Source organism: Corella eumyota, chromosome 2 (assembly GCF_963082875.1).
Source record: "Corella eumyota chromosome 2, kaCorEumy4.1, whole genome shotgun sequence".
Classification (NCBI taxonomy): Eukaryota; Metazoa; Chordata; class Ascidiacea; order Phlebobranchia; family Corellidae; genus Corella; species Corella eumyota.
In genome coordinates this window covers 14,143,970-14,163,666 of record NC_137491.1, presented here as the reverse complement: position 1 = coordinate 14,163,666, position 19,697 = coordinate 14,143,970, and the positions used below count along the sequence as shown (strand labels likewise).

General features: G+C 27.4%; 2 protein-coding genes across 5 annotated transcripts in view; one reads left to right on the top strand and one right to left on the bottom strand.

Annotated features, from left to right (window-relative positions):
- Positions 1–1,818: 1,818 nt before the first annotated feature.
- On the top strand, positions 1,819–15,154 carry LOC145742891 (uncharacterized). 2 transcript variants are annotated; one of them, XM_082560728.1, is made up of 36 exons: positions 1,819–2,088; positions 2,281–2,439; positions 2,768–2,869; positions 3,025–3,208; positions 3,278–3,335; positions 3,871–3,961; positions 4,137–4,208; positions 4,447–4,546; positions 4,606–4,681; positions 4,869–4,950; positions 5,078–5,131; positions 5,515–5,614; positions 5,688–5,766; positions 5,977–6,058; positions 6,128–6,196; positions 6,270–6,378; positions 6,556–6,704; positions 6,974–7,080; positions 7,827–7,962; positions 8,349–8,407; positions 8,547–8,703; positions 8,955–9,080; positions 9,187–9,377; positions 9,637–9,845; positions 9,956–10,087; positions 10,188–10,341; positions 10,474–10,609; positions 11,271–11,476; positions 11,757–12,003; positions 12,203–12,462; positions 12,542–12,693; positions 12,831–13,026; positions 13,485–13,632; positions 13,859–13,989; positions 14,175–14,349; positions 14,480–15,154. In XM_082560728.1, exons 1-36 carry the CDS (start codon positions 1,893–1,895, stop codon positions 14,752–14,754), a joined length of 4,959 nt encoding a protein of 1,652 aa, XP_082416854.1. In that variant the 5' UTR covers positions 1,819–1,892; the 3' UTR covers positions 14,755–15,154. The 2 variants fall into 2 exon arrangements, with proteins under 2 accessions (XP_082416854.1, XP_082416855.1); XM_082560729.1 differs by lacking the exon at positions 14,480–15,154 and having other exon boundaries at positions 14,141–14,307.
- LOC145742890 (protein mono-ADP-ribosyltransferase PARP14-like) overlaps positions 13,850–19,697 on the bottom strand; it is a 21,780-nt gene continuing 15,932 nt past the window's right edge. For 2 of the 3 annotated variants that reach the window (XM_082560726.1, XM_082560727.1), the window contains exon 46: positions 16,490–17,734. In XM_082560726.1, the coding sequence (XP_082416852.1) occupies positions 17,460–17,734 (275 nt within the window). In that variant the 3' untranslated portion in view covers positions 16,490–17,459. Of the gene's footprint in view, positions 14,338–15,827; positions 16,049–16,489; positions 17,735–19,697 lie in introns of those variants that run through there. The other variant, XR_014280962.1, reaches the window with a different exon arrangement.

Here is a 19,697-nt window from a genome sequence, read left to right as displayed (position 1 = left end):
ACCCTTAATAATTGTAAGATTGTACTTTTGTTTTTTGTGTACCTACAACTTTATTATCGCATTTTAAAGTTTTTTAAAAGTATTAAGGTAATTTAAAGTTATTGTATTGTTACTAGTCAATCTTATGCTTTTAATGGTATATTAGACATACTCTATGCCTAACATGGTATTTTTTTATTTTGTTTTTTCGCACATTGATAAAAGTAAATAATAAATACGATATACGATTAATTTTACAACAATGCAATGGGAAAAAAGAAAAAATCAATTTAATGATTTAAAACTTGCCAAAAGTATCAATGTTTACATAAAGGTATTAGAACTGAACGATTTCTACAAGGCATGACCTTTGACATTTTCTATTAAAATCAATTAAAAAAAATTGTCTTAGAAAAATGTTCAGTAAATGGAATTTTTTTGACTTATTTAAAGGTAAACTAATTGATTAAGCTATTTTGTTTTTGGGTATTGAAACCCTAATGGGCTTGCGACATGTTTTTTGTGTTTTTAGGTAAAGTAATATATTTTGGTCTAAAAATGTTAACTGATTTTTTCTCAATTAAAAAAAAATAAATTTAAATTTTTTTAAAAATCAAATAATAGAGTTTTGTAATTTTAAAAATGGACATAGCAAAAATCCCGCGAACCGGTGTGAAAGTAATTATGACCGTTCTTAAATTTGTGCCTGGGCTTAGGTCAATGTTTGGGTGTAAAAACGTTATTTATTAAATAAAAACATGTTAAATGTAGCAATATTAATGGTTTTATAAATTCTACAGATTCTAAGGCTTATTTTGACTACAATTTTCTACCGGTCCTGTGTTTCAGTTTTATTATTTTCCCGTGCCGATTTTCTCTTACACTTTTAGCCCAAAATGCTTTCTATTACCGGTTGAAAGACATTTTGGGGTTTTATGTTAAATTGTAAATAACTTACATTGCCAGTATGTAATTTTAACGCTAGTTTCAATGTGCTGGTTTTCTCAAGGCGGGATGACGCTACTTAGGTCCCAGTATAGTTCAGCGTACTAAGTAGCTTGGAAAGCAGTTTTGTTGCACCTAATTTACTTAAAATTGCCTCTTTTTTGGCTCAAGTGTTGATTAAAAACAGTTTTTCATTCAAGTGCAGGCCACATGTAACTTTGCAGTTGTGATTTATGCGCATAAAACTGTTTTTGCAACACACGTAACGTATTAATATCACGTTGCTATGAACGCGAATATAGCTTACTAAAAACCAGTTTTTATACAAGCGCTTTTTTTTAACATTATGCAGAATTTAAAGTTAACGGTAAGTAACTTAAAATTACGCATTGGCGTATTGTTTTTTACTTAAAATAACAAAAATAAGTAACTTTTTTGCAATTAATACACCATTTGTATTGTAGTCAGGGGCCCGCAGACACGTCACAATGGTCCTTGCCGGATTTTGCGCCATGCAAAGTTCAGCGTTAAATTTTCGATAAAATACGTCTCCAAAATTATTATTTTTTTTAATTTTTCCTAACTAAACTATTAATTAAAAAAATGTTAATTTTGCATGTCGCAGGCCCTTTAAAAAATTAAAATTATTTTTTGCTTAGGGTAACCCCCTCCGCAGAAGAACTGTCTTGAAGTCACTTTGAAAAAGCGTAGCTAAGGACGCCACCAATGAGAACATAACCAGAATAAGATATTTGGGGAATAAAATTTTATTTAGCGTGATTAGATAATACCAATATTGGTACAAGAAAGGTATCACTTAAGTATTAACCAACTAGCGTGTTTATATCAAATATAAAGAATAAAACCTTATCGTGCAAGCAGAAATATTTTAAATATTTTTTACATGTCAAATTTAAAAGTTATACTATGTAGTATTTTAAAAATATATACTTTAAATTTGGTTGAAAATGGAGAAAAACATTCAAGACCATTCGGAAAATGGTTTTAGAATTTTTGTCAGTAATCTGCCTATCGACTTTCGTTTACAAAAATTAAAACTTGCATTAATACCAAACTTTTTAAAAATTGCAAGCAAAAAAGAATATAAAAATGAAAAGAACACAGAATTCTTGGTTGTTGAAGTATTTCTTAAAACTGCTGAAGGTAAGTAAACAAAAAAGACATATTTTGGATAATTTAATAGCACTTTTTAAGAAATGCAGTATAAAAACATATGTTTAAATAAACATATAGTCTTCAACTTTTTAATTTACAAACTTTTTTCAAAGATTTTTTACTGATAACAAAATATAAAATTTTTGCTAAAACTCAACCATTTTATAATTTTTCATGTAGCTGCAAACAAATTCATCCAATTAGCAAATATTAAAGCAAGGCATGATTCTGTTCGGATTATTCTAAACATAAGTAAGGACTTGCCTGATATTGTTCTTCAGCATATAAGAAATGACTTAAAAGAACAAAACAAAAATGAAATACATAAAAGAGAAATGGGTAAAAAATATTTTTGCAACAAAATATTATTATATTTTTAAATTATAATAAGTTAAGAAATTTAAAGATTGGGTTATTAGAACAGCAGTTAATTTTGCATTAAAAAAACATTTATCATTGTTGTGCAACATGTAATTTTTTTGTTATTTTAGTTTTTACATGTAAGCAAAATTAGGTTATTCAATAAAACAGAGCATGATTTCGTATTATTTTTATGTGTTAGTGTTTTTTTATTATATTCTTGGTTTGGTTACTATATTATTGTTAAAAATAAATCATTTTTGGGTCTTATTGTAAAGCAGGCATTATAAAATGTTGTTGTATTTAGTTGCCAAAAAAAAGTTCAATTTGACTAAACCAGAAACTTTAAAAAATGAAACTCGCCCCAAAGAGAAAAATCAAGCTGCAGAAAATTTTGCAAATAGTAAAGGTTTTTAATTTGTTTCATCATTTCTAGAGAAATTTAAACTTTGTTGGGTATACAAAAGTATTAAACAGCCTAAAACCAAAGTTACTTGGTAAACATGTTTGATCGTTATTATCTAATGTTACAAAGAAAATATTAGGCTGTTAACAATTTTATAGAAAGACCACCACGTCCGCTTCCACGCACAACCCTGCCACCGAAACCAACTCTACCACCAAAACCAACTTTTCTACTAAAACCAACTTTACGGTCTAGAAAACAAGCCATTAGGAGAGATATTGTTTGCAGTGGTTTGTCTCCACATTTTTTAAATGAGAGAACAGTTTCAAAACATTTTAGCAGGTTAAATTATAAGATCTTTATTAACTATTTTTATCAGTTGTATTTGTAAATTTAACTAATGATTTTCAGATTTGGAAAAATAAAAAATTTGGATTTTGATGTTAATCGGATTTCTTATAAAGATAATGTAAGAGTTTTTACAATAAAATCTGATTAAAAAGGTTAAACTAATATTTTTAAAATAACTTTTAAGGTAAGCTATTTTAACACATTTAACTCTAATAAAAAGGCCCAAAAAACATTAAAAAAAAATTTAATATGATTTTTAAAATACTACATGATACATAAATTGGACTTTTTATATGTATATATATAATTTGGTTTTTCTTAGTGTTTTATTATGGTAATGTAAGAATGAAAACAAGTTTGCGCTGTTTAGGGTTTGTAGAATAAAATATTTTTATGCTTGAGAAGGGAGTTTTAACATATATAAATTGTTCATTAACTTAGGTTAGTTTTGTTTGATATTTTATGTTGTTACTTTGTGTTTTCATACCCCAGTTTTGTAGCCAATACTGCATGTGAATTGCCACTAGAAATTGCCACTGGAAAAGCCTTTGCATTGTAGTAATTAACAATGCAAATGCTTTTCTACACAATGTCTTTTTTCTGCCAGGTGCAGAAAATTAAAAAATTTTTATACTTACTTGGTTTAAAAATAGAATGCAGCACAAGAAGCAATTTATCATGGATCGACTGTAGATGATGATTGTAATTATTTCTGCATTAATAAAAGATGGGATGAAAAAAATGGTTAGAATGCTAAAATATTGAATTGGTGTTAGCAATTAAAATTAAGTTAATTTATTTTTTTTCAATTTAAAAGAAAAAGATTTAATACATTTTTTTATCTTTAAATGTGTTACACTTTTTTGAATTATTTTTTAAATTGTTCAAGCTGTGTTTAAATTTAATATATTTTTAATAGCAAGTGAACCAATTAAAAAGGAGGGAAGACATATGAGCTCTGCAATAAAAGGCAGTAATCCAATAGCAAGAAGTACAGAGTTTACTAGAACATTAATTTTATTTACAATATTTTGTTTTTATTTAATGTTAAAAGTAAATTTACAATTTTAAAATAAGAAATTTTTGCTGTCTACTTTTTATGTTAAATATTTATTAGTTTTTTTGTTAGATAATTTTTTAGTTTTTTTATTACATTATTGTTTGTTTTGCAATTGGAAAATGAAGTTTAAATTAAACTTAAAATTTTATTAAATATTAATATTTATTAGATATAGATGAAGAAGCAAATCAATTACAAAAGGGTTTATATTGTAGAAATATTCCACATCAATATTATACCAGCTTTGCTCTTGAAAAGCATTTTGAAAGGTATTTTCTATTTATGTTGCAAAAAAATGTTAATTTTAATTAAATTAATTTTATTTTAGGTTTGGTAAAATAGAAAGTGTTAAATGTATTGCAGGAAGAACTCAACCTTATGCAAAAGTTTACTATAAAGATCATGTATGAAAATTTGTTTTTATTATTTGAATGATAAGTCTAAATAAAAATATTAATGTTAAAGCCTTTAATTTTCAAACAGGACAATAGCTAATTGCGTAAATCCAATGCTTTTTCAATGAAATAACTATGTTATTAAACTAATATTGCACTATGTAATAAACTGAAAATGTATATTTTTGCGTAATAGGAATCGGCAAAGGCAGCTTTAGCAGATGGCATTATAATGTCAAATGGAAGCAAAATATTTATTCAATGGGACGACCGTGAATGTAAAATTTTATTGTTAAAAAAAGTTCTATTTTTTTATAAATTAATTGTAAATTTATTTATTTTTAAATTAATCGTAAATTTATTTGTGCATAAACCACTTGTAAATTTATTATTTGTGCTTTATAGTTTACAAGATAAAGGAAGATCTTATAAATTCTTGTGATGGTCGTACTAGCAAAGGTTTAAATTTTGATAAACTTTAAGCATGGTTATTTTTATTTTTATATTAATAGAAAAAAATTTTTAGTTTAGGTTTTTTTTTAGGTTTAATATGTAAAATTAAGATCTTTTTTGGTTAGTTGTCATTTTTTATTTTATTCTTTTTTTCTTAAATTAGGAGTATCAAGTTTATAAAAATTATAATATTTTTTATAATTGTAAAAGTTTCATGCAAAAACCAATTGTATATTCCAAAAAGTGTCATCATTATTGCAACTGCTTATTATTATATTTTTAAAGGTATATTAGGCTTTTCATTAACTGAATGTTTGTTTTGTTTGCTGCTAATAGAAGCTAATTAAACATAAATGTTTACTATTTCATGAATGATTGATACTTATTAGATATTAATGATGCAGCATTTCAATTACAAAGGAGTTTATATTGTAGAAACATTCCACATCAATATTTTACCAAATTTGCTCTTAAAAATCACTTTAAAAGGTATTTTTTATTTTAATTGTTTAAAAAGGTTAAAGTTATTATTAAACTTAATAATAACTAACCTTTATTTTAGATTTGGGGAAATAGAAAATGTTGATTGTGTTAAAAGAAGAAATCAACATGACTTTTCAAAAGTTTATTTTAAAGATCATGTATAAAAATTGTTTTTATTGTTAAAATAATATAATATTTACATTTATGAAAACTAATTAATAAATATTTGTGTTTTTATATTCTTGTTCAAATTTTTAACAGTATGCCTTTTTAATGATTTTTCTTCAAAATGCCTTTTTTAATTATAAATATTTAGATTTACATACAACTAATTTTACATTGTAACCCCCAAAATTGTTATATAATAGAAATCTGCAGAAGTGGCTTTAGCACATGGCAATGAAATGCCAAATGGAAGCAAAATAGTTATTCAATGGGACAATCGTGAATGTAAAAATTACATTAAAAATTTATATGAAATTTTTTTTATATTTTAGCATGATTTTTTGTGCTTTACAGTTGAAAGCTTAATAAGATATCTGACGATAGGCAACAAAAGGCCCATCATGGACAGCGCTGCTAGAAAAAGTTGGTAGTGGTTGTGCTTAAGCATAGTTACATATCATTAAACTTCTTTTACCAGTTTGGTTGATATTTTTAGCAATAAAAGAAAATTTCACAAATCAAAAATCAATAACCTTTAAACACTCCACCACCTGGTTTAACTTGCTAAAGGAAAATGATGGGCTGTTTGCTGACTATGCTGAAAAGTAGGCTGCACATTGTTTGTTGAGTGGAATTAAAATTAATCTGTTAATTGCAAATCGTGACAAAATTAGTGTTGCAGTTAAAAATCTTCTTTTAATATTTTTTTTTAATTTTAAATTCCATCAAGTGCTATTGTTTATATATATTATATACAAACCAAATTTAATATTTTGTTGTAGCTGTGTACTTGTACCCAAAACATCTCAAACACTTTCATTAGATGACTTAAAGAACTATTTTCAATCCAGCGAAAATTCAAGTGGTGGTACAGTTGTAGATATAAGACTTATTTTGGATGGGTACTTGATTGTTTTTGAGAATAAAAATGGTATAAATATTTTTTAAAAAGGTCAATTTTAAAAACTATTAAACTTGTTGTAATTTTTGTTAACTGAGTTTAAAAAATTGCATTTTTGTCTTTAAAACATATATCTTATTTCAAAAAAATAGTTGTCATTGTTTACCAAATATTGTTTTAACCAGTATACCAATCATGAAATTTAATACAAAATTTCAGTAGTTTAACAGAAAACTTTAATTTTTAATGGGCCACCTTCAATTAAATTAATGAATATGTTTTGTTAAACCTTTTTTCAGATGCTGATCAAGTAGTTCAAAAAAAGCATCATAAAATTAATGCAACTTCTTTTCGAGTTTTTAAGAAAACTATTCCACCAATTTTTAAGGATAGATTTATTGTTGAGGTAAAATTTCATTAATTTAATAAAATTATTATTTCTTGGGTAATCTTATACATTTATTACTATAAAAATTGTTTTTTTGACGTGTTAATTGTTTTTGATGTACATGTTAGGCTTTAAAGTTTATATTTAAAAGTTACAAGTGTTAAACTTAATACACATAAAACTAATTTAGTAAAAAAATATAAATTAGTTAATAGTACTAAAGATTTGCATTTTTAAATTGAAATTATGCTTTGTAACAAAAATACGTAGAAACTCAGTTAAAAAAGCATGCAAGCGATAAATTTAATTAAAATGTGATATTATAGTTTTATTTAAATAAAATAGAATTTAAAGTTAAAAAATAATTTGAATGAAGTAATTAAACTTTTTAAATTTGGTATCAAGAAGAATAGTTTGGCTCTATAAATGTATTAAATAGCATTTATTGCTTCGGATTCACGTTTAACAAAGTAGAAATGTTTATTGTTGCAAATAGAATTAAAAGGTAAAAAATAATTTGAATGAAATAATTAAACTTTTTAAATTTGGTATCAAGAAGAATAGTTTGGCTCTATAAATGTATTAAATAGCATTTATTGCTTCGGATTCACGTTTAACAAAGTAGAAATGTTTATTGTTGCAATTTAACAAATTTAAATATTAGTAAGGGTTTTATATATTTAAATATTTTAGACTTGATATTTAATACTTAAAAAAAAACCTTGCAATATACAAGAATTAATGTGAAAATTATTTTCTTCAAGGGCGTAGCAGCTCAACCACATATAATGTCATTGTTTTTTGAATGCTGTGATCAAAAAAATCAAATTGCACCTAGTAACATTAAAAAACTAGAAAATTCTAATTCATATTTAATTCAATATGATCAGGATCATAATGGTAAACTTTCTGTAATTTTTATTATTTTTAACATAAAGTTACCAAATTCAGTTTTAACTGGTGTAATGTTGAACTTCATTAAAAAACTTAAGATTCTAGAAAATACTCTCAGTGTTGGCAGGTCAATGTAATAGTAAGATGCCAAAATAGTTTATGTAACCGACCATCTGAATTTTATTTTGTAAGATGCTGTAAACAATATTAAATTTTGTTGGGTTTAAAATTTAAAGATGTAGATCATTTAATGTTGGGCAATATCCAAACCTGGCTAAGTTTAGGCTGAGCAGTCCTTTTTTAAGTGTAGTTGAATATAAATGACCTTTATTCTCTAAAATTTACATTTTTTTCTTTATAATATAAGTTAAACCCTTTTTTCCGTTTTATAGACTTAAAAGATATTATTCGCATTGCTCAACAAGATTCATTAGAAGGAAAAACACTAAAGGTTTGAACAAAAATTTAGGTTTTATCTAATATCTGTGTACTGGCCCATTGAATATGTTTATAATATTTATTGACCCATTGAATATGTTTATAATTTACCCATTGAATATGTTTATAATATTTATTGTGTTAAATGTCAGGCTTTTCAACTTTGTCATACTGATTGTATTAAAATTGAAAACATTCCGAGTGGAGTTACACGGAATGAAATTAAACTCACAAACGGAGAAGAAGTTACACTAGTTGATTATCATCCCTCTGATTATAAAGCAATAGTGGTTTTTGCCGATTATAGGGGTAAAGTATATTATAATTAATGTTTTAATTACTGCAGAAGTTGTTCTTTTGCATAATATAATTTTGTGATTTTGTATTGTATTTGTTTGACTTAGAGTTTGGTCGACAATCTAACATTATTATTTTTTTAACTGTTGGTTTAAATTTATAGGACTATGTTAACATTTAATACATAATATTATAAAATAAAAAAGAAAAAATTACAAAAAATATCTTTTGTTTTTTTACCACTTGTTTATTTTGTTTTGTAGTTGCTGAACGAGTAGTGAAAAGTTCCAAAACTTTAAAGTTTAGAAACAAAAGTGTTTCTGTTTCTTTATATTTTCCTGATTTTCCTGACGATTTTACAATTACAAACAGTAATGAAATGCCGAAATGTAAATACTTGCTAAAGTTAAAAAAATAATTGTTAGCTAAATGTTAACTAATATTTTGCAATAAATATTTAAAAAATTTAAATGTAAAAAGTCTACCACATTTAAGGCTCAATTACTTCATTTCAACTCAACCCAACATGTGAGCAAGATATAATCTACTTTGTTATTGAAAATTCAGAAAAAAAGGTTGAATTAAAATTAAAACTTAAGGATTTGGCAGACTTCGATATTGTAAATAAGGAAAGCAAGGGAAAAAACTCGCAATTTGTGTTAAACCTGACCCCAATTTGGCCAGAGGTAGTTTTTTTAATTTTTTTATGTTATTTGAGAAATTCTACATGTATTTTAAAAAACGTGGTTCTGCATAATGTAGATATAAACACAACAAAAAATTTCTTAAAATTTTAACCTAATGTAATTCGTAAAACAACTATATTTATAGTTTTCATTTAAAAAACCAAAGTAGACTTTTTTATATTAAAAATGTCAACTTCGTATTATATTTAACAAATTAAATAAATAACCAACGTTTAGTAAGATTAAATTTTTATTATAGAAATTGCTGGAACAAAAATATACGCAGGATCGATTTGAATCTGAGTGTAGAGAAAAATTACACAATTACTTTGTGCAGTTTACTGTTGATGTGGTGGAACTCAATCAGGAAAGATTAGATGAAATGCGAGCATCAAACTTGTGGGAAAAAGATAAAGAGTTTATAAAGGTTGAAGTTACAAAAGATGTTATTCATGATGCCTTTGTTAGGTAGGTCAATTTGTTGTTTTTAATTTTTAATGGACCTTAAAACATAAAATTAATTTTGGGATATTTTGATCTTTGCTTTAAAAATTGTTTTGATTAAAATTTTACATTAGATGGAACTCTGGAAAGCCAGGAAGTGTCACAATTACAGGAAATAAATTGGAAGTTGCTGCCATTAAAAATTATTTTAAGGTGCATTGTGATATACAAGATGATGAGAGAAAATATTCCGAAAATACATTCAGGTTTTTTGGATAAAATTAAACAAAATAATTCCTTGCCTGTAAACTGGTCAAAATTAACATATAGATGAACATCTTATCATGATATTTTGCTTGATTTTAGAAAATTGGTTGAGTGTGGTATATTTGAAAAACTGGCGGCAAAATACCATGAAGTTATTGAGTTAAAAGTTAAAATTGATACTCATCAAGCTGCTATCAAAGGAGCTAAAAGCAAGGTTAAATCTTTTGATGCAGAAATGGACAAATACTTACAGGTTTTTTTTTAACTTTTAAAATTATGTTTAAGATCTATTGTCTTGATAACCAGGTTAACAAAAGCTGCTTTTTTTGTCTTTTTCATTATTCTTGTGTAATCTGGTTAGCCGTTCATAGTTTTTATTTTGTAGGAACTTTCCTTTTTTGAATTAAACTTTATTGAAACGGAGCAGATAAAGTATTTGCAAGAAGCCCTAAAGAGAAACATGTCAAAAAACTCAGTTATAACAGTTTTACAAACCAGATTGAAAAAGGCAAACATAAAAGGTTGGAGTTCCATTAAATTTTAGTATATTCTCATTTTAAAAGCTATTGTTTGAAGTTACATTTGTACTTTTTGATTCGTTTTAAGCTTTAGATTAAAATATCATTAAGGAGTATTGTAAACTATGTATATACACCTAGGTTGGCACAGTTAACAGAAGTCATTTTGTAAAATAGTTATTCGTTACACAATACATAAACTTCATTTCATTGATTAGTTAAGCTAAAGAAAGTATTGGAAGTTATGAATACTGTTAACAGTAAAATTTGATTAAAACAAATCAACAACAGACCCTACGAAACAGTGAATAATTAAAATTTTGACTGTTTAAAAAATAAAAAAAACAAACCAATGGCAATATTAAGCCCATGTAAACATATATTACAATGGTTTACTTGTAATAACAATAAATCCACGGACTTATTTAAAGTAAGCACAAATTAACGAAAGTTAACATGTTTAATAACAATTTTTAAATTTAACGCAAAAGATAAATTTAAACATAAAATTTAACTTTGTTAATTGACGGTTGGGTAAAGGATTACCGGTTTGGTGCCCACCTTTGTATATACATATACCATTAAAATTATAAAAATAAAATTAAACGGGAACTTCCTTGCGAAATTATTTTATTTTAAAATCCTTTAAACTTTTGTGTTTAAGCATCATTGCAATTGCTATCAGGAGCACCATGTTTTTTTGCATTTGAGTATTCAATATCTTGCAAAGCAGAAGCCATTTTAAATGAGTTGGTGATAAAAGAGGTTTTTCCAGTCGGGCCAAATTTTAACCAGCTGATACAAATGCCAGAGTGGAAAATACTAAACCAGCAAATTTGTACTTCAGGATTTAGTCGCATCATCGTTGATGTAAGTTATTAACAAGGATTTTTTTGAATCAAATTGATACAATTCAGTACTTATATTTTTAAAATAAGTCTGTATATTTTTTTATTTTATATTAACTATATAATAAAGTTTTTTTTGGTTTATACTGGCCATATAATTAAGGTAGTTACATGTTTATTAAAAAAGGCCTTCAAAATAAAACAATGCAGCTTAAAGTGTTTGAGCAGGCACTTGTTTTATTTTTATGACGAGCAATTTACTAGTATATAACTTAAAATATTGTGTTTATATATTTATTCAGAAAAATAACTCTTCTGTTATAATTGTTGGACAATCAGCTTATATCAATAAAGATTTGAAAACAATTCGCAGTCATTTTGAAAAGCATAACATTTTGGAAAGAGGTGTAAGCATGTCATATACAGAAGCTCTTTTTATCAGAGAGTTTTGTATTGAAAGAGATTGTTGCTTGAATGAAATTGATTGGAAAATCTCCTCAAAAATCCAGGGAATAAAACTTAAAGGCAAAGCAAATAAAGTTGAAAAGGGTAATTATTTAACACTATGATAAAAGTTTACTTAGGCTACCCGTTTTAGTTAACAAATTTAACACGACTTTTATAATTATTATTTGCCATAATAAAATTACAGTATAATGTGAGAACTATTTAAAGTTTTCTATGAAAAAAATACTTATTATTTATACCAATTAAAGATCTAAATTGTTTTATTTGTCTATCTAAATAGCTGAAAAATGGATAAGGAAGCAAGTAGGTTTTTTTGCAATTGCCACACACATAATTGAAAATCCGGGAATGCCAAAATATTTTCTGGGGGAAAAGGGAGAAAATTACCTAAACACACAAAGAAAAATTAATTCCTGTATAATTCTTGTTGGAAATGATAAATACAAGGATTCGCAATCTAAAAGAATAAAGTCTGAAAAACTTGATACTAGGAAAATCCAACTTAATCTGTGCTGTAAAGATAAAACTTCATTAGCGAAGGCAAGATATGTTTTTTTAAATATGTTTGCTATTAACATAGTTTATGCCTGATAGTGATAACCGCAAATGTTTTCCGTAGACGTGGTCAGAAATAACTAAACACATTCACGAATTGAGTACTGAGAAAAAGATCGCTGATAAAACGATTCATAAACTGGATTTCGAGGATAAAATGGAAATTAAAGCATTTCAAAATGAATTTGATGTTGCAATTCAGCTATCGACAAATTCGTATTTTTAATTCTGATTTATATTTAATGTTATATAAAAATATATTTTCGGTTAAAGATTAATTAAGAAACACTCATAGCTATAAAATGACAAATTGTTCTTTCTATTTTAAAAGTTTTTGCATTAAATTTTTTAAGACAAACTCCTGAGCTAGTCGTGACCGGTTTAACCCAAAATGTCATGGATGTTTCAACTAAGATTCAGTTGATATTGCACGAACTTAAAGAAGCAATTTGCTTACCAAATCACGTGACATGGCAGTATAAGGATTCTAATGGAAAATTTAGCTCGTTTCCGATTAAAACAAATTTGGTGTTGGAAAATAATTATAAGGTAAATGCTATTTTCTCAAATACTTTTATATTTAAATGGGCAAAATAAAATCTTAATTACTGTGAGTCTAAAAAGATATTTTTCCTTTATATATTTTTTTAAATTCTACTTGTAATTTAATGTCTTGAATTTTTTTAACAGTATAAAAGTTTTTATTTTCCATTTGCTAATTTTTTTTAAATTTTGAACATCTAAAATCACATGCAGTTTTAAATTCAAATCATAAAGTTTAAATCTCAAAAATAAAAATCTTTTTTTACCCACAAAAAATAATAGTAAAAGTATACCTAAACAAAAAATACCAAGTTTGATTGCTTAGTATAATTGTTTGTCACCCATGAATTCCTTTACCTCCTGTTACAAGATACTTTTCATTATTACCATTTGCATATGGTGTTAAGTTGTGTTGCATGATTTACAAAAGAATACGTTTTACGTGGTATATCGTTTTCTGTTAGAGAAATTCGAACTGCGCGGTGGTTCTTTCCATGATTAAACATAATCAAATGAAAAAATATAGTTTTGATTATAAAGCAATGACTGAAACTTGTTTATCATCTGGATTAACAAACGAAATTCGTAGAAAATTGGAAGGAAATAAAGATGGTAATATTTAGTTTTTTTTTTTTTTATTTAAGGTAAAGTCTATTTTATCAAATAATATTTAGTCTAGTGACTAGCGAATAAACTAATTACAATCTACTGAAAGATGTCACAATGGTAGTAAAATATACCAAGAATAGGTTTATATCGCTTTATATAAAATAAACATTATTTAAATAAATGCAACTTTCTGAAATTATGTAAAAGGGTAGATTTTGATATATTAAAGATTTGCCATCAACCTGGGAACCAATGGATGGTGAACCTTTTAAACAAGTCGTAGTACAACCATTAACTAGTGAATACACTACTGTTACCCAACAGTTTATAGATGGCCTACCTCATGTCACAGTGGTTAGCGTAAGTGTTTGAGAACGTTATCTAATAGTGCTGAAAATTACTTGCGTAATAAAGCATCATCGCAATCTATATTGTTGATTTATTATTGAAAACCATTAAAAGTTAAAATGTACACCTAGCGCTTCTTAGACAATTTGTTTTAATTTATTAGTTTAATAATAAATGCGTTACAACACCTTTAAAAGCTTGAACGGTTGCAAAACCCGACTATGTACCAGCAATATCTTGTCCAAAAGAAAAAGATCGAATCACGTGGTGGACAACGACAAGTTTCTCGTGAATTGTTTCATGGAACTTGTCATAGTGTGTGTGCTGATGTTAGTCGTGATGGGTTCGACTGGAATTATGCTGAAAAACAAGGTCCGCTTGTTTTCTTGTTTATTAAATTAAAATAGTTGTAAAATTGGTGTATTCTAAAAAGTTTATTTTTTTATTTTATTGTTTATTTACATTTAATCACAAGTTATTGTAGCATGGAAATTTTGTTTAGATACTGCTCTCGGAAAAGGGGTTTGTTTTGCAACATATGCAAAATATTCACATGGTTATACAAAACCTAACCAACAGGGAGAACGTTTTATGTTTTTAGCTGACGTAGTTACTGGGGAATATTATCAGGGTAATTCATCATATTCCGTAGCACCAACTAACCAAGCAACTGGTCACGCATTTGATAGTGTTGTTGATGATATCAACAGTCCATCTATGTATATGGTGTTTGAAGACGCCAGCATCTACCCCAAGTACTTACTAAAATATTGCTAACCTTTTTATAAAGAAAAGTTTTAGTTTGTTCATGTCAATAGTTTTTATTCTTGCTATATTTGACATTGATTGATTATGTTGATGTAGATAAGTTTTTATAGCGCCAAGTAATTTCCTTTGTATATAAAATTATGTATGCATTTAAATTAACTTCGTCGAGTTCCTAAATAGTTAAAAATTAAAATTGATTTTTGCTATGTTTTATTTAATTTTTTATGTTATTTTATTGATTGTGAGTTGTTGGAGAAGTTAAATAGTGTTCAAATTACTTTAAAGTAACGGGGCTTGTTCATGGAATTGTTATTCTAATAATCCTAGGCTTTTTAAAAAACAATTTCCTTTTTATAGAAATTATACAAAAAATATTTTGGCATCTTTTGTTTACGAATTAAAGTACGACCTATTAGTTACTTATGTGTAGATGTTTATTATTGACATTTAAAGGTCATCATTAAGGTTTTTAATTTAAATATTTGATTTTATAAGATATGTATTCTATAAAGGTGTTAACAATAAGTTTTTTTGTTCTTTTATAATGTTAATGCTTGATTGTACTTTAAAAAATGTAAATTTAAACATAGTATATACATTGATTAACTAAAACTATATTTTCATGCCTTTCTCTGTATTGATTAAGTAATTTTGTTGCTGTAGAAAATATTTAAAAAAAAATAATATTGTGGCGTTATATATCGGTAGAGATATTTTATTAGAGTTTAACTTTCAGTTTATAAACCAATTTTACACTCATCGCATTTTTTAGTAAATTAATTTTAGTAGGCGCCAACTAACATTCTAAGATGTTATTAAAGAAGCATGACCTTAAGTCCCTGCATTTTTTTATCGTAAACAACGTTAAACAAAATAAAAAAACAGTTTCATTTTGTACTTAGCTAACAAATAATGGGTTTTTGTTATTTAAATTTAGGAATTTTAACAACATAATTTACTCATGTCTATATTACTTGAATAGGGGTGTTATAAAGCATCCAAAACTGAAAAAATTTACGGGTTCGTGGGCTGTTAATTAGTTAGAATTAAAGGTACTTAAACTAAACAAAAAGATTACCTACCTTACAAAGATAAACAATGTAGATAAAGCCAGTAATAATGTTAAAGTTTTTTTGGGTCACGTATGTTGTCTGGTTCTAGACAAAACATAATAACACTACGGCTTTTCCAAATTCTTTCGTCTGGATTATGGAGCGAGAGAATTTTTACCTATGTAGAACGGTTCGTCAGAATTCTTTGGTATGGTGAACGGAACGTTGTTTTCTCTTCGTTGGAGGCCTGTCTTCAAATAAACAACAAACTTAGATAGGGTTGGGGTAAGGGTATATACATTTAAACACTTAGATGATGTCTGCAGAGGTAAAATAACCGTTGGTGTTTAGTCAAGTCGCGAACTCAAAACAATAGGTCATGTCAGGCGACTACTAATTAGCAACAAGCGTACTGCCTTAATACTCGTATTAGTTGTTTAAGACGTTAATAGTTTTACACATGATTATTAAAAAGTTAAAAAAAAACTTAAGTTATTAGTGTGTGTTGTTTAATTAACATTTTAATGATTTGTTTAAAAGATCAAAGCTTAGAAATTTTGGATGACAGTTTAAAAAGTACTTGGTTTAATGTGATAACGAAACTTTTCTTATGAAAAATAAAAACTATTTCTGCTATTACCACTATACCACTTATAACGTTAAAGAACATTCCTTTTGATTATTGTTTTTATTTCTATTAGGCTTGCTTATATACAATAAAGCATACAATACACATATATCAAACATAAAGTTTAAATAACAAAAGCGTAAATAAGTAATCCTTTTTCAATGATTTGTTCAAAGTACTTAATTAATCAAGTAACAAAAGTTGATGCAAAGCAACTATTATTTTATATTTAATAATTAGAATATACTCTACATCATGAGTATTATAAACATACCAAATTCTTTGTTTACATGTATAGATGTTTTTTTCTAAAATTGCAATATTTAAAACATTACAATTAACAACTACAAAACTATTGGCTCACCATTTATCACATTTTGGGCACAACAGCACAATTTTGTAATGGAAAATTAAATATTATATATCCAAGCATTCAAGTTTAAGTATTTCAGATATAAATTCAGTAAATACAGTTAAATATTAACAATTTTAAATCTTTAACAATTTTACAATTTAAAAAAAAGACAAAATTAAAGTCAAAATAAAACATTATAGGCTATATACATATACAACAAAAATAAAAGTGTTAATTTGCAGGCGTTGACAGGAAAACTTTACCGATCATGATTACGTGTCGGGCAATTTATGTCATACAATAAAAAATAAACGATTTAGCTTGATGACAAAACTACTGGTAATGACTTCACAACAACATTGATTAACATAGGCTATATACTTTCAAAAACTTACAAGCCGAAGTTTATTCCTAAATTAAAATTTTTAAAACAATGTAAGATATCGTAACGTTAATTATTATTCCAGAAATTATGGTAGTGACTGTACACTAAAAAATATTTTACTTTTATGTCAACCGAAAAAAGGACGAATTAAAAATAAAAGATCTTGAGAAATATAAATTTTACAATCAGGCTCCCAAAAATTTTATATACAAACAACCTACATAAAGATTAAATATTGTTCACACAATCAAAAATGATTTCAAAAAAAGTAAAGGTTTTTGTTTTATAAAAAGCTTAGCAGTATTTTATTAGGTACTTGGGGTAGACACTGGCATCTTTAAAAACCACATACATAGACGGACCGTTAACATTATTAACAACACTATCAAATGCATGACTAGTTGCTTGGTTAGTTGGTGCTACGGAATATGATGGATGGCCTTGACAATATTCCCCAGTAACTACGTCAGCTAAAAACATGAAACTGTGGCCTTGTGGATTGGGTTTTGTATAACCATGCGAATATTGAGCAGTTGTTGCAAAATACACGCCCTTTCCAAAAGCAGTTGCTAAATAATAATAATTAGATATCATATATTGTAACGAATCCGCCATCTTATTGTTTACGCCAAGGTCTTATCTATTCTGCAGATCACGTGTTTACACCTATTGCCGATCTGTTACTCCTTATCTCTATCACGTGGCTTAATCACGTGATGTATTAGTTTAACTGTATCGGATGTATTTGTATTTAGTATTCGTGGTACAAGCTTGTGAACGGTTGTATGTGTATTTTTCCGCAATAATAAACTATAAATTATAATACGGCTTTTCTTACAAACGACAATCAGACTCGATTGTTACATTGGAGGTCGATCCGAGATCCTGGTTCTTTGAAGTCGTAAAGAATTTTAAAGAAATATTGCGGCAAGAAATTACAATCGTGTGTTTCACACTTGTCGAATATAAAAATAGAAAATATTTATTCAAAATGGACCAATTTCTAACAACATCAATATCTATAGAAATTAAGCGCGTAGTTGAACGCGAGCGCCGAGCAATTAAACGGGAACTAGCGTCTCTGAAAAATAAATTAGATTCAAAGATGTTGTACCAATTAACAGAGCTATCAACATCTAATCAAGATCTAAAAAAATATACCGGCGAAACCGACGTCGAAGATTATTTAATGAAATTTGACCTTATGTCAAAGGCCAATGGTTGGGATTCACGGGAAAGCGGCTATAGACTAGCGCTAAGTTTATATGGTAAGGCTGCCAGTATCGTCACCAAGTTATCTGGAAGTGACCGTACATCAGTAGCAGTTTTAAAAGATAAACTGCGTAAACGTTTTTCTTCCCCGAAGTTAAATTTATTGAACGAGCTACATAGCCGAAAAAGAAGAATGAACGAATCCTTAGATTCACTTTCAACCGACATTGCCAACATGGTTCGGCAATGTCCGATTTATACCAATTCAAGCACAAAAGAACTAGAAAAATTAAAGATGAATTGTTTTATGAATGCCATAAAACACGATGAAGAATTGCACTCCGCAATTTATCACCATTTACCATCTACAATCGAAAGTGCCCTGGAAACTGGACAACTTTACGAACAGCTGTATCGAATGGATTTAAGCCTTAACTCAATGTCGTGTACCAGCACTAAAGACTACATTACAAAATCAAGCCGTTCTAATTTACCATGTGCGTTTGATCCTATTTCCAGTCCGACAAAAGCTTTTTCTTGTACAGAAATAAACACAATTCAACAACCAAAGGCGATTACTACCAAAAAGAAACTAGTTCAGGAAAATGAAACTTTTTATATGCCTATTCGTTCAATATCAAAATCAAATGACGATGATACTATTGAAAAGGAAATTGCCCAGGCCCAATTAGAAGACCCTGATATAATAAATGTAAAACTTTATCTTCGTTCTAAGCCAACTCATAATATAATTTCCACAAAGTTTGATGGCCAGCTATCTTCATTCGTGATCAAAGATGATGTTCTATTTCGAAAATGGGAGTCGGCATCGGGGTCAAAATTCCACTTACAAATGGTTGTTCCAGCATCGCTGCAGGCAGGGATTTTAAAGAAGGCGAATGAAGGCCATAAGGGGGTTATGTCGACGCTAAAGAGATTACGACGACGTTTTTATTGGACATCATTAAAAGCTGATGTGATTAAATACAAAAGGCAGTGTGCGGGGTGCAAGGAAAGAAAAAGAGATAAAAATGGAGAATCGCGAAGTTTTGTTCCCGGAGAGACGGTCTGGCTTCGTAACAAAAGTTCGGGTGGAAAATTACAAAAAGACATTTGCGCAGCTTTTGTGATTACGCAAAAGCTCAATGACAATACCTATCGCATAAAAAAACCAAAATGTTCAAACAAACCTATGGTCGTTAGCAGAGCAAGGCTTCATAAACTCTGTTAGTTACATGGTGAATTCGTTTTTTATTTTTGTTGTATATTTTCTGCTTTCATCGGGAAGGGAGGAATGTAACGAATCCGCCATCTTATTGT